This window comes from Mesoplodon densirostris, chromosome 8 (assembly GCF_025265405.1).
Source record: "Mesoplodon densirostris isolate mMesDen1 chromosome 8, mMesDen1 primary haplotype, whole genome shotgun sequence".
Taxonomy (NCBI): domain Eukaryota; kingdom Metazoa; phylum Chordata; class Mammalia; order Artiodactyla; family Ziphiidae; genus Mesoplodon; species Mesoplodon densirostris.
Window position 1 is genome coordinate 111,324,337 of NC_082668.1, and position 23,197 is coordinate 111,347,533.

The 23,197-nt window shown below is 40.7% G+C and overlaps 1 protein-coding gene across 1 annotated transcript; it reads right to left on the reverse strand.

The window, feature by feature from the left end:
- Nucleotides 1–492: 492 nt before the first annotated feature.
- LOC132494975 (large ribosomal subunit protein uL22-like) lies at nt 493–1,081 on the reverse strand. Its single transcript, XM_060106456.1, has one exon. The coding sequence runs from the start codon at nt 931–933 to the stop codon at nt 493–495; it is 441 nt and encodes a 146-aa protein (XP_059962439.1). The 5' UTR covers nt 934–1,081.
- Between the last annotated feature and the right edge of the window lie 22,116 nt (nt 1,082–23,197).

Below are 23,197 nucleotides of genomic sequence, written 5' to 3' on the forward strand. Positions count from 1 at the left end.
TAACCACTCCCTGCTGCCTCCTTCCCAGACAGTGGGAGCCTTATCAAAAGATGTGGTCCCCCACTGTCCCATCCTCTCCTCCCTTCTTGCCTCAAGGTGGGGCCAATCCTAAATTACACTGAAGCTCATCTCCAGCTGAGACCACATCCTTGCACTCGTTCCCCTGTCTTATCCTGCTTCCCTTTCTCTTTTCCTGGAAGCATTCTTTCATAAACCACTTGAATAATAATCCCTGTCTTAGGCTGTGCTTCTAGGGAAGCCAAGCTAGTGCCCCTGCTCAAGCCTTCCTTCTGTTTTCTTTTCAATTAGTACCTGTCTCTACTAGGTGAAGATGGGTCATATTAATAATTGATCATAAATAAACCCTCCTAGTATATTTGTAGGCTAAGTGTGTTACTTTTCCTGATAACATAATACCTTACCACCAAGAATTTATTTTTAGGACTTCTTTTTTTTTTTTTTACTTTTATTTGCATTTATTTTTTGCAGCATTTATTCCTGGGCCATACGTTTTTGTTTCTTCAATTTCTTCTGGGATATCTTTTTCTTCTGGGCAACCTCCTCTTCTGGTTTAGGAACAATCTGTTCTTTTTCAGTAAGGATCATCTCAATGTGGCAGGGAGAGCTCATGTATGAGTTGATCCAACCATGAGCTCTATAAGTCCTGTGCCACATCTTGGGGACTTTGTTCACCTGGATTTGCTCAATGACCAGAGAATCTACATCTAAGCCCTTACGTTCGGCATTACTCTCTGAATTTTTAAGCATGTGCAGTAAAAATTCAGCACTCTTTTTGGGCCTCTGACCCTGCATCCAGCCCCAGTGTTTGGCCTGGGCACACCTATGAACCCCACCACTGTAACGACGGAATGGCACACACTGCTTCTTTAAAGTGACATCCTTCAGATACATAGTGGCTTTTCGGATATGCATACCCTTAATGACCTAGGCTGTTTCACGAGTGTTCTTAAAGTGAACACGAAGATTTGAACCTCTCGACTTGCATGATTTTGTGGGATTTTCTGGGTCAAGTGAATAGCGAACCATTTTTAGAGGTCACCTCAGGCCGCTGACCGGAAAAGTAGGACTTCTTTTTTTTTTTTTTTTTTTTTTTTTGCGGTACACGGGCCTCTCACTGTTGTGGCCTCTCCCATTGCGGAGCACACGCTCCAGACGCGCAGGCCTAGCGGCCATGGCTCACGGGCCCAGCCGCTCCGCGGCATGTGGGATCTTCCCGGACCAGGGCACGAACCCATGTCCCCTGCATCAGCTGGCGGACTCTCAACCACTGCGCCACCAGGGAAGCCCAAAGTAGGACTTCTTAAGTAGCAATCCCAGTGGGCAAATGTCAGTGGAATTGTAGGAGTATGGCTGACAGTGTCTGCAGGGAGGAGAAGAAAGGGATGCTTCTGGTCAGTTGGACCTTTCAGCATCCATTCTAGAAAGACTTTCTGAATCACCCTCACCATCTGCAATGGACTGAATGTCTGTTTCCCCCCAGATTCAAATGTTAAAATTTTAATCTCCAGTGTGATGGTATTTGGTTTTGGAGATAACAAAGTCATGAGAGTGGAGCTCTCATGAATGAGTTTAGTGACCTTATAAAAGGGACCCCAGATAATTGTCTCTGCTCTCCACCAAGTGAGGATACAAGGAGAAGTCGGCAGACAGTCTGCAACCCAGAAGAGGACCTTCAGCAGAACCTGACCATGCTAGCATCCTGATCTTGGAATTTCAGATTTGTGAGAAATAAATTTCTGTTGCCAATAAGCCACCTAGTCTATGTGGTACTTTGTTATAGCAGCCCAAACTGACCAAAACACCATCCCTGTCCACCAGTGAATTGAACTCTCCTTCCTTGATCTGATGAGTACCGCTTTATTGCACTTATCATATTGCCTGGTGATTATTTGTTTTCCTGGCTCCCTCCCCCACTAGACTAGTAGTGTCTGGAGAGCAGGGACCTTGTCCTATTCATCTATATATCCTCAGTGCTACTCAGAGTGCCTGGAACCCTGTGTGAATTCAATAATGCATGTGACTGATAGAAGCCCACCTCCTTCTCCTCCACTTTCATGTATACTGGGACCTGGGCACACATGACATTTTGGGTGGGATAAAAATCTTTAGAATATTAATCAATTGTCTTTCTTCCCAGTATTTCCCAGATTTTGAGACTAGAAAATGTTACCCCATGCTGAGGGAAAGAGAAGAGAGAGAGGTGATGAGAAATGGAAAGCTGGTGGGTCTCCGAAATAGCCTGGGGGTGGGGTGATGGTCAGGCAGAACCCAAGTTAGACTTATGAGGTCCAAGAGCAGAGAGGGCCCTTACTGTCTTTCCCTAGTGGGTCCTCTGTTAGGAAGGAAGACCCAGGGGAGAGGAGGGCACATAGTGAGTCTAAGCAGAGGGGCCTTACATAGGAAGTCAGTGTTTCCTGGGAACTAGGCCAATCCAGAGGTGATAGACTTTTTCCTATATACCCAAGGGGCCCAAGAGTGGCTGGAACTGAGGGGCCAGTTGGCTGGGTAAGATATGGCTCAGCATCTCCCTGATCCTACAGACTGAGGGCTAACCAGATGGAATAACGCTCTGGAAGAGGGGCAACTCCCAGCCCACAGAAATTGTTCTGCTATTTTTGTGGATTAGGGAGTCAAACAAAAGAGTAAAGTTGAGTTATGGAAAACATTTTAAAGGCTACTTTTAGTGCACAGCTCAACTCCAGACTAAGACTTTTATTTACTTTATTCTAAGAAGTAAAAGTGAAAACCCTAAACAAATGAATCAATACTATTGATCAACAGTGGACGTAGGAGTCAGGGAGATGCAGGCTAAGGAGGGCCTGGGGTCTGGGGCGTGACTCATGGGATTTCAAGGACCCAGTGGAGCGATATACTGGTTGCCAATGAGGACAGGAACAAAATGATAGGTGATCTTGGGCTTTTTCAATTCCAATCACACCACCCATGAACATCTTATAAACATAACAGGGAGGCCCAGACATTTAAAAAAAGTCAACCAGAGGAACTCCGACAAAGAGGTATCCCCAGGCACTGTTGTGGTGGGGATGTTGAAACTGCTATGGCTGTGAAAACTGAAAACGTGCCAAGTGCTCACTTGCCTGGAGTCAGAAAGGCAGCCTGGAAAACTTCGCTTGACAAATCTAATCATTATTTTTTCCCCTGGATATTCTTGCGCTGACTCAAGACTGCTTGGAGAAATGGATATCCATATATAGAGATAAATATCCATATTCAGACATAAATGCCTACAGATAAACATTCCTATGTAGACATAAATACACAGATACTATCACTTATTGAATACTTATAGTTTGGGGGGTTCTATATATGATTTCACATATATTATCTCAGTTTTTTTCTCCCTTCAGCAACGAAAGGTGGATGATATTAATCTGTTTTTACACAAGAGGAAATTGAGTGGTGAAATTACTTGTCCAGGCTCTCAAAGCTAGAAAGGGGTAGGGCCTTCCTACATGATTGTGCATAATCAACACTGACTTTTCTCTATATAGTTAAGGTGGATGGATTTATAATGACCATCCCCTGCTCCTCAACCCTCATTATTCAGCTCATCCTATTTATCAACATTATTGGCAAGAGCCATATGTGAATGATCCTAACACAATTGTATTAAACAGAGAGACAGTAGCTCTGGAGAAAGGTCGTGTATGTGTGTGTGAGGGGGACATACACACACACATATGCAGGTACACATGTTGTGTTTCATATGTGTGGAAATAGAAATTCAGAGAAGAAAGTGACTTGCTCAAGGGCCCACGAACCAAGTCTAGAGGAACCCTGGGGTGCTTCTGCTTGAGAGATGGAGAGATGGAATTGTGGGTCACCAGCTCAGCCTAGAATTGGGAGGCTGCCCAATGAGAGGGCAAGGCACTAGCCGCCTTGCTAACTCTTCCTAAACCAGCTCTCATCTTCAGAATCTGACCTGTGTGATTTTTCAGAACATCAGATATCCCTGCCTTAAGATGAAGGCATGGATATATTTTCCTAAACCAAATTGAAATGGATTTTGGATTAGCTCCTATTGTTCAGAAAGATCCTCTCTGCACTGGTTGCTTTGAAGTGCTCTGGCCTCCCAGCACCCTGAGTCTCCTCTGGGAGTTGTGTTGGAGATTGTTCTGTTATCTTCTTTCCATCCCTGACCAGGCAGGTCCATGAGCTGACCTGTCCCTTCACCAGGTCTGCACCAGACCCTAAGGTCCAGACACGACCCACTTGCTGCCTCAGACCATCAACCCAGCCCTTGCTTCTCTTGGAAGAATGAAACTTGGAAACATTTATATATTTTTTTGTTACATAAATTTTTAAAAATAAAAAATATTAGAAATAGAAATATAACAAAACACCCATGTACCTTCTACACAGATTTATTTATTTTTTTATGAAATAAAACATTACAAATATAATTTAAAAGTTCTTTCTGTATCCTTTCTGGCTCCCATGTTCTCCCACAGGCAAGTACTACGGCAACAAATATAACTATTCTACATGTATTTCACATTTTTATGATATATTCATATTCACATAAAATATTATAAACTTAAAAGACATAAGCTCATACTGTATATGAGTTAAGTTTTATATTTAATATAAACATAATTTATATATAACATATACTTATATAAAATTATATTTATATACTGCATAAACTTTAAGCTTAAATTAAATATTATACTAATTTAATTAAGAATGAAATTATTTTTACAAACATAAACTAACATATTTATTATATGTAAATGCTGTATGTACATTAAAATTTATACTGTATATAGTTTATGTAAATTAAAATTTACAAAATTGGTATAAACTCTTCATATCATAGTATAACTTGCTTTTTCTTTCAATGCTATATTTTCATTTCTTTCTATTTTGATGTATGTTGTGTCCCTTCATTCTTTTGAACTGCTGTGGAATATCCCATTATAGAAACATGCCTCAATTAAATTATGATTGTTCTGTGGTTTGCAAAGTACAGTTGTTTGAAATTTCTCAAAATTACAAACATTACCCACATTGATAGGGACAGAGTAAAGGGACAAATTAGGTAATTAAATAGTTAATCCCACTAGGGGATTTTAAGTAAAGAAAAAAGTATGGGAGACCCCTGTAAGTTAATGATCATTCAAGAAAGCAGGTTTGCTTAACCACAAAACCAAGCAGGCCTGCTTAGCAAAAAAACCTATGCAGCAGAAGCGTGAGACTTGTCCCAAAACAATAAAACAATGGTGGCATGAGACCCACATCCTGCCCAGTGAGCTCAGTAAGTTAATGAGCCCTAAGACATGCTCTCAGCACACATGAAAAACAACAATTTATGGAAAGGGGACATTTCAAAGTGAAAGACCCTCATTGTACTGAAACCTAAAATAATTTTTCCATAGTGCCATGACAGTCCTGGCTTGACCATGTAGGGCCAAGAAATCTCCCCTGCCCAAACTGGAGGAGGGCTGATGATGGAAGCGTGATGTCTACTCAAGAATGAGGAACAAGGTGGTCTTCTCCCCCTCCCCACTTTTCCTTTGATTATAAAAATGTAGCCCACTAAGTTCTTGGGGTGCAGCACCCTCTCGCCCACCCACTTGTAAGCTTCACAAGTATCCTACTCTAATAAGTCACTTCTGATCTACCTCTTTACCTCTCACTGAATTCTTTCTTCACTGAGACATAAAAGAACTGAGCTCCTCAGAGCCCCCCAAAACGCCACCTAACGGTTCAGCATTACCCACATTCTTGGGGATAGACATCCCCTTGTGCACACATGTGAGTGATTTTAGGACAGATGCCTGGATGTGGGGTTGATGGGTGTTGTCAGATTATTCTCCAAAGAAGTGTGCTTGTCCCACCACCTCACCTCCTACCAGAAGGATATGAAGCTCCCATCTTCCACACCTTTGTCAGCACCAGGCTTGTGAGCCTTGAGCTTCATTGCCAATTGGATGGGTGTGAACTGGTTTCTCATTGGTGCTGTCAAAGAGGAAGAAATTTTCCTCTACCCTTCTAGGTTCTTCTGGCTGGTCTAAGAATTAAATTGACATGAGACAGATTAACAGGAAAAATTAAACAAGGTTTAATAACATGTAAACATGGGAGAGACCAAGGAAAACTGAGTTGAGTAACTTGCCAAAATGGGTGAAGCCCTCACCTTAAATACCATCTTCAGCTAAAGACTAAAGAGGATGCTGAGGGTAGGGCTTTGGGACTTCAAAGGGGAGGAAGGCAATTTACATGAAGATGGAAAAGGAAATGTTTGGTAAACAAAGATTTGCTGGGCCAGGCAGAGACAATGGGACACAGAGTGGACTCTGATCTCTAGGCCCTGTTACTCCCTCACACCTCACCCCTATTCCTTGCAGATCTCGCTGGTGATAGCTCTATTGGGGGAACAGGCCCTCTATCTAAATTTTTTAGGCAATCAGAGGAACATCAATTTTCTTCCTGAGTCTTTTGGGCCTTGATGGTTTTCAGTTTGAAGTAATTTGCATACCAAAGAGACATTTTGGGGGTGGCAAGTTTTGCTCCCCTACAGTGCTTTATTCATATCTTCCTGACTGCACAAGAAGTTGACAGTCTTTCCATATGTCTGTGAAATGCCTTTTTATAGTTTGTCTATTTTTCTTGGGTTATTAATTTGTAGGAGTTTTTTTATATTCAGGATTTTAATCCTTTGTTAGCTTTGAGCATTAACAGTGCTTTTTCTGTTTTATGACTTATCTTTTAACTTTATTTATTATGTCTTTTATTATGTAAAAGTGTTAACTTTTATGTAGTCAAATTTACCAGCTGTTATCCTGATGATAAGTTTTGTGTGTCCTGTTGAAGAAATCTATCACCTACCTCTCTCTACTGACATTTTTCCATTGGTAAGATGACATCTGTGAGTATATATGAGAAGTGAGAAGGGGCTTTTCTTTTGCTTTCTAAGTTCTTACTTACAACAGCAATCCAACGATTAGGCAAGTTCAGGTTTGCTCTAATGATTTCAGATTATTTTCTACCATAGGGTATAGGGTAGTTCTTCAAGGTATGAGTTCTAGGGGGAGAATGCCTGTGTTTGGATCACTTAGGGCAAGTTACTTAAACTCACTCTGGGGATGATACTATAGTATCTACGTTGTAGGATTGTTGTGGAGTTTAAATTAGTTACATATGCAAAGTACATAGAACAGTTTCTGGTACATCGTGAGAGCCAACTGTTATCTACTACTATTGTTGTCAGCATTATTTTCTCATTTATACTTCCCAGTTTACCTCTGGGCTGGATTTCTACCCTGAGACACTAAATCTCCATTCTTTACATGCTTTCCTGTGCCTAGACTGAAATCACCTTGGTGTGCTTGGCCACATGCCACTTAGGGGATTTATCTACTGGGAGGTCAAGAACTAAAAATGCTCATGGTCTAATTATTCCAGCTTGTGCCCTGGTTTGGTGGTACCAGACATTTCATCTCATATAGTTTTCAGAAAAAGTAGAGGATTAAAGGTTTCAAGGGGTCAAGTACTATCTGAGTTCAGGCAGAGTCATCATCCTTTTAAAGCTCCAAAGTGAGACATGCATTGACAAAGGTGACTTTCAAGGACTTCATGTGTATCTATTGTGGTTGTTTGCTCAGTGCCCCTTTCCTTTCTTCTGGTTTGGTCTCCCTTCATTCCTGTGCTTCTCAAGCAAGCTGCCAATCAAAGCATCACCTCTCTCCCACCCCCAGGGATCGAGATGTTACCCAAATTGAATTACCCCTCTGGCTATACTAATTTTTCTAAAGGGTGGACATGCAACCCAGCTGACCAATCAGAGACCTACGAACACTAGATTTGCTTGGCTGGTTCCGTATTTTTCATCCCATATATCTGCTTGCATGGAAAGGCCTATCAGAGAAGAGGACGCTGGTCTCAGAGAAGTGATGTAAAGAGATAGACACAGTCCGGGGGGGTATCTGAGTCTTATTCCATGGAGCCAGATTTGGAACTGGGCTGGTGGGGGATTCAGATGTTCAGGTCCCATGATTTCCAAACCCAGGTTGTTAAGCACTTGTTTTGATTCTGTGAGCTTCTGCAGTATTTTATAACCACATTTTACCTTTAAGCAAGATCCAGTTGGGTTTCTGCCACTTGCCACTGCAAGAGTTCTGTCTACTGAAGACATAAATAAAAGGTATAATGAAAATATTAATGGCTTTTCTATCAGTTCTGGGTCCAGATCATGCTTCTGCCACTTAGTAGATATGTGGCTTTTACTTATGACTCAATTCTTCATCTTTAAACAGTGGAAGATAAATACTCTGTAGGATTGTGTGAAGTTAATAAGACAGTGAGTATAAAGGGTCTGGCATAGTTTTTTACACATAGTAAACACTAATATTTTAGCTATTGTTATTATTGTTTTTATTACCACTTACTACTACTACTACTACTACTACTACTACTATTGCACTAAGTAAAATTTGATTATGCAGGTCTTGCACGCCAGGCATCTCTATAAACTCACCAACTTTTCTCTGGATCTATGTGCATGAAAAAATAGCTAAAATATGTAAAAATAATATTGATTACTTTGCCCATGAAGGGCATATTATGAAATGGCAAGGAGGGTCAGCCAGGTTACTGATAGGAAAGAGAAAGGGCAGACAAGGTTTAACTGAAGATAGCTTAAATAAAAGGACTTTATGGGCAAGTGGGCAAGATTAAGGAGATTGACATGAATTGGTGATAGGCTCAAGGACCAGCATCAAAAGCTGGTGTAACTGTTGGGAAGGCTGGAGGAGCTGCTCTGGGCTTGGCATCCAGGAATAGCTCCTGAGACAAAGTGGCTGCACTGGCCCGATGGGGGAACATCCACCTCCACCCCAGTGAGGGAGGAGGGGCATCAGGGCGCTGCCACTAGCAGTGCTTCTGCCATCCGTGTACTGCCACTGCACAACTGCCTCTCCACTCCCCGGGGCTGCTGACTGCTCAAGGTAAACCCCACATCTCTATGACCCTGCAGCCAGAAGCAGATGTCTGCCTCCCCTTTGCCTTCCAAATATCACACATGTGACTCCAGAACCCTGGCACAATGGGTCTGGGTTTTTTTTAACCTATCAAGGGAGGGCTTTGGGAGCAGTGGTTGGGAGAATTGAGTAACTCAGTAGAAACCTAGTATCTGGAGAGGGAAAGGGCTCAAGAGATACGGTTAGCACACGCAAGCTCCATGGACTCAGCGGAAATCCATGTGCTCCAACCCGGCACTAGCCACTGGCTCTGTCTGGGAGTTTGCTTTCATTTAGACAGTGAGAGGAATGTCTGCATCAGGGAATAAAAGAGGAAGAGGATGAATACTCTTTTATTTTGTTTTATACTGCCATGCATTTACTTTATTTATTGCAGTGTTTCTCATCCTTAGCACTATTGGCATTTTGCATCATATATGTATTTGTTGTGGGAGGGACTGTCCTGTGTACTGTGTCCCATGTACTGTGTGCTGTGCCCTGTGTACTGTGTACTGTGTCCCATGTACTGTATGCTGTGTACTGTGTACTGTGTCCCGTGTACTGTGTGTTGTGTACTGTGTCCTATGTACTATGTGCTGTGTACTGTGTCCTATGTACTGTATCCTGTATACTGTGTCCTGTGTACTGTGTGCTGTGTCCCACGTACTGTATGCTGTGTACTGTGTACTGTGTCCCGTGTACTGTGTGTTGTGTACTGTGTCCTATGTACTATGTGCTGTGTACTGTGTCCTATGTACTGTATCCTGTATACTGTGTCCTGTGTACTGTGTGCTGTGTACTGTGTCCTGTGTACTATGTGCTGTGTACTGTGTCCTATGTACTGTTTCCTGTATACTGTGTCCTGTGTACTGTGTGCTGTGTACTTTGTACTGTGTGCTGTGTACTGTGCACTGTGTGCTGTGTCCTGTGTACTGTGTGCTGTGTGCTGTGTCCTGTGTACTGTGTGCTGTGTACTGTGTCCTGTGTACTGTGTACTGTGTCCTATGTACTGTGTCCTGTGTCCTGTGTACTGTGTGCTGTGTACTGTGTCCGGTGTCCTGTGTACTGTGTCCTGTGTCCTGTGTACTGTGTGCTGTGTACTGTGTCCTGTGTCCTGTGCCCTGTGTGCTGCATACTGTGTACTGTGTACTGTGTCCTATGTACTGTGCCCTGTGTACTGTGTCCTGCATACTGTGTACTGTGTGCTGTGTCCTGTGTACTGTGTCCTGTGTAGCGTGTGCTGTGGCATATTGTGTACTGTGGCATATTGAGCCTCTACCCACTAGATGACAGTCGCATCCCCCCATCCTAGATGTGAAGACTAAAAGAGTCTCCAGACATTGCCAAATATCTCCTGGGGGGCAAAACCGAACATCACAGATATATTCAATCTTTATATATATGATATTTGAGCAACTGTCATCACTGAGAAGAGAGGGAACGAGACAGCTAATATCAATGAAGCATCTGCTCCATTCCAGGCATGGTATTAGATGCCACCTAACCTTCGTTTGCTTTCAGGCACCGTGCTCTGGCACCAGAATGGCCTGGCAAGGCAGGCAGACCTGGGTTCAAATCCTGGCCCCCCAGTATCAACCTGGCCTTGGGTGAATTAATCTCCGCAAACTTCTGTTTTCTTTTCCCCGTAAACTGGAGCTAAACTTTCAGGGCAGCTGCAAGGATTAACAGAGGTGAATTATGGCAAGTATTATCAGTGATTATTATGCAGAATTTGCACACGGTGGGGCAATGTGCCCTTTCATTTTCCCCCAGCACAGCATTTCCAGTCTTGTGGTCAGTGACAGCCACGTTGCCACTGCCAGTCCTTCTTTCCCTGTCTTATTTACACAGAGACAGTTGACCAGCAAAAAGGACTATGTCTTTAAGGTCAAAGGAGAAAGTGAGTAATGCAAAAAGCCTGGCACTTCTAAGTAGCTGAGTTTTCTTTCTCCTTGACAGGGCTGCTGACAGGCCCGTTAGCAATACAGAGGCTAATTACTTGCCAGGAGAAAAAGAAAATGTGTCATTTGGTTCTGGCTTCTCCCAGTGCAATAACTCACAGCCACGGGACTCTGGCTTCATTTGATTTAATAAAGATTTTAAGGAAAGAAAAAGTTTTCCTTGTTTTTATTGAGAAGGGCTGGTCGTTTGTGTCTGTTTCATCTGGGACTTTTAGTTGGCTGTGATCTACCCACCTTGCAAACCACTTTGGAGCTTAACTGTCTGCATCTGTGTTTGCCCACAGCACCCTCCTGCTTCTCTGGTACTGATAGGCTCCTGTCCTCTTCATCCTGGGTCCCCAATTCCTCCACTCAGTTCATCAACTTCTGATACCCAAAATGAGACTCTCCTCACTTTGACAGTCATTTGGCCATTTGGCTTTCCTTCCCTACTTCTGACTCTCACACTGTCCTTTGAAATAATCTTGCAGTGGTCTGCTGGTCTCCACCCAGCTGTGGGCGACAGATCTGTCTTGCCCCCCCACCTTGTCCACCATTCCTCATATGAGGTCTACACTGCCCAGGTCCCCCATTGGACCTCCACAGGTAGGAGGTATCAGACAATTTGAGTGCAGCAGCCAAACAGAATGGGGTAGGTGAAAAATCTGGGATAGATTTTGCTTATTTTATGAAAGCCGGAGAGGTCTCAGTCAAGAACATCTGTGCAAATAGGACTTCTCTTGCTCTGGCTAATATTCATATTTGTTGTGTTTCTGGAAGGCCCTGGCTCCTTCTTTGTTGATTTTTTCAATCACTGTTTCACAGTGAAACTCACCTGAAATGAAACCTCTGACAAAAGGGAGGTGAAAGGACATAATAGTGATGTTTCAGGAGTTAGGGTTTTCAGCTGGAAGGATGAAACTGAAGGATTGGCTAGATGGCCCGGAGCTATGCAACCAAATGGGCAGTCAGAGGAAGGGTGTGATGAGGGGGTGAACACACTGATGCATTTCTCTTGAGCATGACTTACCTTCCAGAGACCAACAGCATGCCAGAACCAGAAGATGCCTTTGAGATCACAAGACAGCTCCTCTTCTAAAAAGGACAGTAAGGACAAGAGAAATTAAACGGCTAGCCTAAGGGCATCCAGTTACTGGTAAAGTGAAGGGGGCTGGAATCCAATTGCCAACTCTCAGTCCTTTTCACTTTGCATCGAGCTGAATTGGAGGTGTCATTGCCTGTAAGGCAATGTTTTCTTTGTTCTGAAGCAGATGTTTGGGAAGCTAGTGTCTCCTCCCCACCTCACCAGCATGGGTTTCTATACAATGGTGTTGACTTTTTTTTTTTTTTTTTTTTTTTTAATATTTGCAGTCTGTCTCTCTGTGGGAAATTTGCCAACCCCTGGCAAATTTGAAGACCCCTGGCTGTGTTGGGTCTGCGTTTCGTGCGAGGGCTTTTCTCTAGTTGCGGCAAGCAGGGGCCACTCTTCATCGTGGTGCGCGGGTCTTTCACTATCGTGGCCTCTCCCGCTGCGGGGCACAGTCTACAGATGCGCAGGCTCAGTAGTTGTGGCTCAAGGGCCCAGTCGCTCCGCGGCATGTGGGATTCTCCCAGAGCAGGGCTCAAACCCGTGTCCCCTGCATTGGCAGGCAGATTTTCAACCATTGCGCCGCCAGGGAAGCCCAATGGTGTTGACTTTTGATTCCAGCCCTCTGTGTGGTTGAAAGTTGATGAGCAGGTAAATTCTTCCTTTATCCTGGGAAATAGTGCTTTCTGACTTGTGGGTGAGCTAACCTCAAGTGTGAGCTTAGACACTAATGTTCCTACGAAAACTTCATACTGCTCCCTGATACCAGCACCGCACCTCTCTCTTGTATACCCCCATCTTCTCACTCCTAGTCTTTCATGGACAATGCCTCAACATTTGAAATCATCTCATAAATTAATTCATTCTAGAGATGTTGATGACTGGTAATTGTTTTACTTTTCACTTTTGCTCAAAATTTTTGCATTTCAACGGGGAAATTTCTAGTACTGTGAAGCTTTGATAGAAGAGTTCTCAACCATGGCTGCATATTAGAATTAACTGTCGAGCTTTATCAAACTCCTGGAGCCTGGGGTCCTTATTCTCAGATATTCTAATTAAACTGGTCCTGAAGAGGCCTGGGGCGATAGTAATTTTTTAAAAGCTCTTCAGGTGATGCCAAAGTATAACTATTATTGAAAACCCTTGCTTAACTATGAAAGATGACATTCCCAAAGCATTGCAGATTCCTATGGCTACCAGGAAGATTTGCTACAGTGACTGCCTCAGTCCCTTCCCAAAACAGAGCACACAGCTCTTGCTGCCGCATCTTTGTGTGGGGTCCAAGGAAGTCTCAGGGAAAGTGGAGTGAACGGCAGTTGACCAAGGAGGCAAGGAAACTACCTGGGACAGAACATTTTCAGTCAGTCTTGTCCAGTTTGGTCTTAGTTAGGATGTTTGGTTTCACCTAAATCTCTCCAACTAGATAGAGATTAAATTGGACATTGAAAACTGGCAGTACGTGGGTCAATTCTGACCCACCCATGTTGTCACAAATGGCAGGCTTTCCTCCTTTTTATGTCTGAATAATATTCCATTGCATATATATATATGTATTATTTCTTTATTAATCAGTAATGGACACGTATTAGGTTGTTTCCATGTCTTGGTTACTGTGAATAATGCTGCAATGAACATGGGAGAGCAGATACCTCAAGATAGTGATTTCAACTTCAGATATATACTCAGAAGTGAAATTCCTTGTTCATATGGTAGTTCTATTTTTAAATTTTGGAGGAATCTCCATACTTTTTCCCATAGTAGCTGTACCAATTTAAATTCCCACCATTTTGCACCAGGGTTTCCTGGTGCATCCCTGTCTTTTTGATAATAACCACTCTAAAAAAATGTGAGATATCTCATTGTAGCTTTGATTTGCATTTCCCTAATGGTAAATAATGTTGAGCACCATTTCATGTACTCACTGGATACTTTTTTCTTCTTTGGAAAAATGTATATGCAAATCCTCTCCATTTTTTAAATTGAATTATTATTGTTTTTTTGCTATTGAGCTTATGAGTTTCTTATACATTTTGGATATTAACACCTTATCAGATACATGGTTTGCAAACATTTTCTCCCATTCCAAAAGAATAGATACTTTATATGTATAACTGAATCACTTTGCTGTACACCTGAAACTAACACAACATCGTTAATCAAATATACCCCATAATAAAATAAAAATTAAAAAAAAATTTTTTTCTCCCATTCTGTAGGATGCCTTTTCATTTGGTTGATTGTTTCTTTTGCTGTGGAGAAGCTTTTTCATTTAATGTAGTCCCACTAATTTATGTTTGCTTTTGTTACTTGTGCTTTTGGTGTCATATCCAAAAAACTCATTGCCAAGACCAAGGTCATGGGTATTTTTCCTTGTGTTTTCTATTAGAAGTTTTACAATTTCATGTCTTATGTTTATGTCACTGATCAATTTTGAGTTAGTTTTTGTGAGTGGTGTAATATAGATGTCCAAATTCATTCTTTTGCCTGTGGATATCTAGTTTTCCCAACACCATTTGTTGAAGAGACTCTCTTTTCCTCGGTGAGTATTATTGGCTCCCTTTGGCAAATATTAGTTGATCATATATGCCAGGTTTTATTTCCAGAATCTCAGTTCTGGTCCATTGTTCTGTGCCTGTTTTTATGCAAGTACTATATTGCTTTAATTACTGTAGATTTTTAATATAGTTTGAAATCAGGAAGTGTAATGCCTTCAGCTTTGTTCTTTCTCAAGTTTGCTTTTTAGGATTGCTTTGTCTATTTCTGTGAAAAATGCCATTGGAATCTTGATGAAGATCAATTCGAATCTGTAGGTAGCTTTAGGTAGTATGAATATTTTAGCAATATTAACTCTCCTGATCCATAACATGAGATATATTTCCATTTAGTTGTGTCTTCTTCAGTTTCTTTCATCAATGTTATAGTTTTCAGTATATAGATCTTCCACTTCCTTGGTTAAATTTATTAAGTATTTTATTGTTTATTTTATTATTATTATTAATGGGATTGTTTTCTTTCTTTTTCGGATAGTTCATTTAGTGTACAGAAATGTAACTTATTTTTGTATGTTGTTTTATTATCCTGAAACTTTACAGAATTCATTTATTACATCTAAATTTTTTTTGTGTGTGGAATCTTTGGAATTTTCTATGTGTAAGGTCATGTCATCAGCAAATGGAGACAATTTTACTTCTTCCTTTCCATCTTAGGTGTCTTTTATTTCTTTTTCTTGTCTAATTACTCTAACTAAGACTTCCAGTACTATGTTGAATAGGAATGGTAAGAGTGGGCACACTTGTATTGTTCTCGTTCTTAGAGAGAAACTTTTCAACCTTTCACCCTTGAGTATGTTGTAAGCTGTGAGTTTGTCATATGTGGTCCTTATTATGTTGAGGTATGTTCCTTCTATACTCAATCTGTTGAGAGGTTTTTTTTAATCAAGAAATGATGTTGAATTTTGCATGTGTGGAGATGATTGTATGATTTTTGTCTTACATTTTGTTAAAATGTTTTATCACATTTATTGATTTGCATATATTGAACCATCCTTGTATCTCAGGGATAAATCCCATTTGATCATAGTGTATGATCCTTTTAATGTGCTGATGAATTCGGTTTACTAGTATTTTGTTTAGAATTTTTACATCCATGTTCATCAGGGATACTGGCCTGTAGTTTTCATTTCTCGTAGTGTCCTTATCTGACTTTAGTGTCAGGGTAATGGTAACTTTGTAAAATGAGTTTGGGAGTGTTGCTTCCTCTTTAGTTTTCTAGAAGAGTTTAAGGAGAATTGGCATTAACTCTTTTAATGTTTGGTAGAATTCTCAAGTGAAGCCGTCTTGTCCTGGGCTTTTCTTTGTTGGGAGGTTTTTGATTACTGATTCAAAATCCTTACTTGTTCTTGTTCTGTTCAGATTTTCTATTTCTTCATAAATCAGATTTGATAGGTGTATATTTCTAAGAATTTATTCATTTCTTCTAAGTTGTCTAATTTGTTGGTATTTCTGTGGTATCAATTGTAATGTTTCCTCTTTAATTTATAATCTTATTTGAGTTATTTCTTTTTTTTCTTGTTAAGTCTAGCTAGCAATTTGTCGATTTTGTTTATCTTTTCAAAAAACCAACTCTTAATTTCTTGATCTTTTCTATTGTTTTTATGATCTCCATTTCATTTATTTCTGCTCTGATTTTTGTTATGTCCTTCCTTTGGCTAACTTTGGGCTTAGTTTGTTCTTGTTTTTCTAATTCTTTAATGTGTAAGGTTAGGCTGTTTATTTGAGATTTTCCTTTTTTCTTAATGTAGGCATTCATTACTGTGACCTTCCCTCTGAGTACTGCTTTCCAAAATTTAAGTTTTGGTATGTAGTGTTTCCATTTGTGTTTGTTTCAATATGTTTTTTACTTTCTTTTTTGACCCATTGGTCGTTCAGGAGTGTGTTGTTTAATTTCCATGTATTTGTGAGTTTTCCAGTTTTCTTTCTATTATTGATTTCTGGTTTCAAACTATTTTGTTCTGAAAAAAATACTTGTTATAATTTCAGTCTTTTAAATTTTTCTGAGACTCATTTTATGAACTAACATACGATTTATCCTGGAGAATGTTCCATGTGTGCTTGAGAAGGATGTATTCTGTTGCTTTTGGATGGAATATTTCGTGTATGTCTGTTAGGTTCATTTGGGCTAAAACATAGTTCAAGTCCAGTGTTTCCTTATTGATTTTCTATCTGCATGATTTATCCATTGTTGAAAGTGGGGTATTGAATTTCCCTATTTTTATTGTATTGTTGTCAATTTCTCCCTTCAGATCTGTTAGTATTTGCTTATTATGTTTAGCTGCTGCAATGTTGAGTGCATATAATTATAGCTGCTACATCCTCTCAAGGAATTGATCCCTTTATCATTATATAATGACCTCCTCTGTCTCTTGTTACAGTTTTTGACTTAAAGTATATTTTTTTCTGACATAAGTATAGCTACTCTTCTTCTCTTTTAATTTACATTTGTGTGGCATATCTTTGTTTGCCTTGTCACTTTGAGCCTGTATACGTCTTTGAAGCTAGAGTGAGTCTCTTGTAAGCAATTGTGTCCTTTTTTCATAATTTTATTTTTTTATTTAAGTATATTTGATTTACACACACACACACACACACATTCTTTTTCAATATAATTGTGTCTTTAAAAGAAATCCATTTACTCTATGCCTTTTGATTGGAACCTTTAATCCATTTACATTTAAAGTAGTTATTTATAGTAAAGGACTTGCCATCTTGTTAAATAACTTTTCTGGTTGTTTTGTAGTTCTTTTTTTTCTTCTCTTGCAGTTTTCCTCTGTGAGTTGATGATTTTCCATAGTGGTATACTTTGATTGCCTTCTCTTTATCTTTTGTGTATGTATTATTGTCTATTTTGTTTTGTGTATGTATTGTTTTTATTTACTTATTTGGCTGCACCGGGTCTAGTTGCAGCATGTAGGCTCTTAGCTGTGGTATGCGTGATCTAGTTCCCTGACCAGGGATCAAAACTGGGCCCCCTGCATTGGGAGCATGGAGTCTTAACCACTGAACCACCGGGAAGTCCCTTGTGTATGTACTGTTGTCTATTTTGTTTAGCTTTTTGTTTTTTACCATGAGGCTTACTTGAAACATCTTATAGATATAACAGTCTATTTTAAGCTGATAACTTAACTTTAATCACATACACTACACTTTTATTCTCCTCCATCAATATTTATGTTTTTGTAGTCATTATTTGCATCTTTTTATATTGTGTACATTTTAGCAAGTTTTTGTAGTTATAGCTATCTTTAATACTTTTGTCCTTCAACTTTTATACTGGTGTTAAATGATTAACATACCTCTATATTACAGTATTAGAGTGTTCTGAATTTGACTATGTACTTGCCTTTACCAGTGTGTTATTTATTTATAAGATTTTATATTAATAGTTAGCATTCTTTCAGCTTGAAAAAGTCCTTTCAGCATTTCTTGCAAGGCAGGTCAAGGAAAAGCAGTGGTACTAGTCAGAGCCAGTGGTGTGTGCACACTTAGCTACAGGGACCAGCTGCAGATGCATGTGTCATAGCAGGGCTGGTTGCAAACACACATGTAGTGGTGGTGGCCAGATAGGGTAGCAAGGCCAGGGTCAACAGCAGGACACTGGCAGCTGTGTGGACCGTGGCTATCAGCATGCACTCCTGTGGCTACTGGGTCTTTCTATGAGCACACAGAAGTAGAGGTTGCTGATAGGCATCAGGCTGGTGGCATGCAAGTACACAGCCAGAGTGTCTAGCCCTGACAGCCTGCATAATTTTAGGTGTCAGTTGTTGGGGTTTAGGCTGGTGTCTTGAGCTCATACAGCCACAGAGGCCTGGGATGGCTGGTGGTATAGTTCCCAGGCTCTGGCAGGGATGGAGAATGGGAGGGTGAACAGGGACTCAGGTAGCTGATGATAGTGAGTGCAGATACCTGTGAAGCAAAAGCTGCCTCATATTCCACTGAGAAATTAAAGTTATCATGGTGGTTTACAACAGTGGTTTCTCTATTTTTACTAAAGAGAAAATTTTGTTTCCTGACTATAAACTTCATTTCTAAAAGCAGTATGTCCAACCCACCACCTTTTTAAATTGAACACCTATTATGTATCAAGTACTACAAAAGGCATTTTATATATATGTGGTTTTATTTAATCCACACAACAATCTATTTAACCACATATTTTATGAATGAAACAGAGTCTCCAAAAGGTTGAGGAAATTGGAAAAAGCCATACAGTTACTAGACAATATGTCTCCAAGCAGGTATCTTACTAGTGGTCAGTCAGTTAGTAGCTTGTTGTCATCATTAAATAGAACAAAATACCTTAAATTTATTATTATTGAAAAAAAGAGAGTAATATATTTATTGTTTAACTTTAGGTAAATTCAACAAAAATCAAAGAAATAAAGGAAATAACTCTACCTCCCAGAGACACTGTACCATTTTGGTGTATTTTGGTGTGTGTTCATGTGTGTGTGTGTGTGTGTGTGTGTTTTATAAAGTATACTTATTTCAAATGTATTTAACAATTGAGAAAATTCTTGGATGTTGACAGTGTCATTTTTTTTTTTTTTTTTTTTTTTTTTTTTGCGCTATGCGGGCCTCTCACTGCTGTGGCCTCCCCCATTGCGGAGCACAGGCTCCGGACGCGCAGGCTCCGGACGCGCAGGCTCAGCGGCCATGGCCCACGGGCCCAGCCGCTCCGCGGCATATGGGATCCTCCCAGACCGGGGCACGAACCCGTATCCCCCGCATCGGCAGGCGGACTCCCAACCACTTGCGCCACCAGGGAGGCCCGACAGTGTCATTTTAAGCTTCTTCTTTAAAAGAAATTTTAGTGAATTTTAGATTAATTCACCAACAATTTACTGAATATTTACTGTGTGCTAAGCACTGAAATTTCAGCAATTAAAATAACCATCAGGGAAATATGGTGTGTGTGTGTGTGTGAAATAGAAAAGTAAATGCAAAATTATAATGCAGTGTGATAAATGCTTTGATAGTGATAAGCCCTGGGAGCTTTGGAAATCACAGGGAGACTGTTCACTTGGCCAAGTGAGAGAGTACAGATGATGTCTTCATTACTTGGAGCAGGTGACACAGTATTGTAGCAAGAGTTGAATATACCTAGGTGAATAGGTAAGAGAGGGCATTCCAGAAAGAGAGATCACATGTGCAAGGCCTCTGATATAGACATGTAGATTATTTCTGAATGCAGTCCTCTGACCTCCACTTTGTCTAGGAAAAATAGCAAACTGACTATATTTTTCTTTATGCCAATAGAAACCGCAAATTATAGACCCATCAGCATAATGGCTTTCTCCTCTACCTATCCCACTGAGTCACTTACAATTCTAGGTTCATTCCCCTGGGAGAAAGTTACAGGGACTTTGCTGTATCTAGTGGAGAATATGTTTTTTACCCATGGCAGAAAATCTGTTAATAATTTTCATGTAATAGACCATATGGTGGTGCAGGGCTGGGAGGTGACAAGATAAAGGCAGAGAAAATCACTTGCCACAGGTTTGGGTGATGAATGTATCAGGTGGGTCTTTGCCCTGGGAAAGAACATAGATTCAACTGTGCTCAGGTAGGGTGGAATCTTCTCCCATCACAAGTGCCATGGCAGTTATTACAGAGGTTGTGTAAGGCAGGCACTTATCTTGCTTAATGAAACATTTAAAAGGGCAAAGTCCCCGCTCTAGTTTTCTCTAAAATCGAATAGGGAAAGAACCAAAGTTTTTTTTATCTGACCAGATCACTAGAAAAAATCATGAAGCCATAAAAGACTCTCTTTGGTACATGGGAACATCACGTGTTCATAGGCAGTAATGTTCTTCCCCACTTTTCCTCCTGCCTCACTACGCACTGTGCCTAGAAGGTATGTAGTTAAAAATGCATGTGAAGGAGAGTAATTGATAATTGTAATAGTTAACCTTGCAGGACAACATACCATGTGCTTTTGTACATGTATCATTTCTTTCTCTCAGCAACTCCAACAGGCAGAGTTATAAAGAGGAGAAAGCATGAGGAGGTTAAGAACTCATCTCAGGACACAGAGCAGGCATTCAAACCCGGGTCTCTCTGACTTCAGACTCATATTTTTCCCTGTCTCACTTTGTCTGCTAAACTTTGTGGATCTAGGGTGTAATTGTTGGCACAGTGGATGTCCTGAAAAGACAGTGATGAGCATATGCTTAGCTTGTATATCAGAGGTATAAAAAGTAAGCAACTGAAAGAGAGGGAGAAGGGAGAATGAGCCTCATCACCAAGCATGGGCTTGGACTATGGGTCCACCCTTCTCACCTCATCAAGGACACCACTCCACTGGTTGTCCTTGCTCCTTTCCTGCATCACCTTTTCTCACTTTCTACCGTAGCATTCCCATCATAATCTAAAACTCTGTAAACTTAAAATTAACCTTCTCTGAATCCCACATACCTCCTCCATGTAATACCCCACATTTTTCCTTCCATGATGGCCAATCCCAAGAGTTATTTATGCCCACTTCCTCCACTCTTATTTTTTCTTAAACCTACTCTGTTCAGACTTTTGCTATCATTTCTCAACAAGGTCATTCTTGTCAAGCTCATCAATGGCCTCGGTGTCACAAAATCCAGTGGCCATTTCTTGGTCCCCCTTTTACTCAGCCTATTAGCAGGATCTGACCCAGTTTCCCTCTTGAAAACACTAAGCCTCTAGGACCCACTCTCTTTCTATTCTGCTACACTTGGTTAATTCTCAAGCTCCTTTGTTGGTCCATCCTTGCATCAGTTAGAGTTTATGTTTGGCTGCTAATAAGAGATTTCAGAAAAATAGTGGCTTAAACAAGGTATGTGTTTCTCTCTCTCATGTGACTTGAGTGCCACAGGTAGACAGTCCAGGCTGGTAAGGTGGCTCATGTGTCACCAGTGTCCCAGCTTCCTTCTATCTGCCCCATTTTCCCTAGCACATAGCTTCTTTTCTCCATGTTTCCTCATGGAATTAAAATGGCTATTGCAGTGCTGGTCATCATAAACACTTCTAGGCAGAAAGAAAAGGAAAGAGGAAGTATAAAAGGGCACACTTTCAAGCTGAGTCAACATCCTTTGCAAGGTTACCTTAATACACTCTACCTTTCTGCAAGGAAATTCTAGGAAATGTAGGTTTTTTGTTTTTTTTTTTTTAAGCTTGGAACATTGCAGCTTTTTTTAAAAATTTATTTTTGGCTGTGTTGGCTCTTCGTTGCTGTGCACGGGCTTTCTTTAGTTGTGTCGAGCGGGGGCTACTCTTTGTTGCGATGTGTGGGCTTCTCATTGCAGTGGCTTCTCTTGTTGTGGAGCACGGGCTCTAGGCAAGTAGGCTTCAGAAACTGTGGTGCGTTGGCTCAGTAGTTATGGCTCGCAGGCTCTAGAGCTCAGGCTCAGTAGTTGTGGTGCACTAGCTTAGCTGCTCCATGGCATGTGGGATCTTCCCAGACCAGGGCTTGAACCCGTGTCCCCTGCATTGGCAGGAGGATTCTTAACCGCTGCACCACCAGGGAAGCCCACATTGCAGCTTTTCAATAACATCAAGGTTCTTTTATTAGGAAGAAGGGTAAAATGGTATTGGAAAGGCAACTAGAAGTCTCTGCCCATTCATCATTATTATGACTTCTCAAACTCACGTCTTCAAACTACTTCTTTTCTCGATCTGTACTAGCTTCCCAGGTGTTCTCATCCACTAGATATACAATCCTCATTCCCTAAGTTATCTCTCTAGTCCTAATCTTTCCTCTAAATTCCAAAATTGGACATTTGGTTACCTGCTTTATTTCTCTACCAGGTGTCCAATAACTATCTCAAACATAACAAATCTAAACCTGAACATATGATTCCCTCACCAACTTTCCCATCTCAACATACAGCAACTTTGTACCTACTGGGTACTCAGACCAAGAAAGAACCTTGTAGTTTTCTTTCTGTCATAATGCAATATAGAGTTAGCTTTATTTAGGAAATCTGTTGGGAGTCCAGCCATGCTCACCTCATTGACTCCTATTGCCACCATTTCATTTGTTGTCACCTTCCACCTGGCTTGTGGTGGTAGCCCCTAACTGGTCTTCTTGTTTCCACCATTGTCCATCTACTTTATTTTCCACTCAATAGCCAGAGGAGTCCTGCTGGAAAATAAAGGGGATCATGTTTTTTTTTTTTTCTCTGTTCAAAGCCATCCAATTTTTTCCTATCAGAGTGGTGTCCAATTCCTTACCCTGAGCCTTCAACATCCTTAATTATCTGGCTTCACTTCTTACCTCTCCTCCTTCTCCACCTTCTTCACTCAGCTCCATGTGCTCTGGCCATCTTGCTATTCTTTGAACACAGCAGGCATGCTACAGCTTTAGGGCCTTGGAACTTCCCAATGCATCATTACCCCAAATATCTTTATGCAGTTATTGCTTCAATGTTGTCTTTTAGGTCGGCCTTCTCTTACCACCTTATAAGAAACCCCACTGTGCCTTTAAAATATGTTCTTATTTTTCTTCTCTGCTAAACTTTTTTCATCGTACTTATTGGCACCTGACATATTCCTTATTTGTTTATTATCTGTCCTTCCCTCCTCCCAATAATGTAAGTTTCACAAGAACAGTGATCATGACTGTTTTGCTTCCTGCTGTAT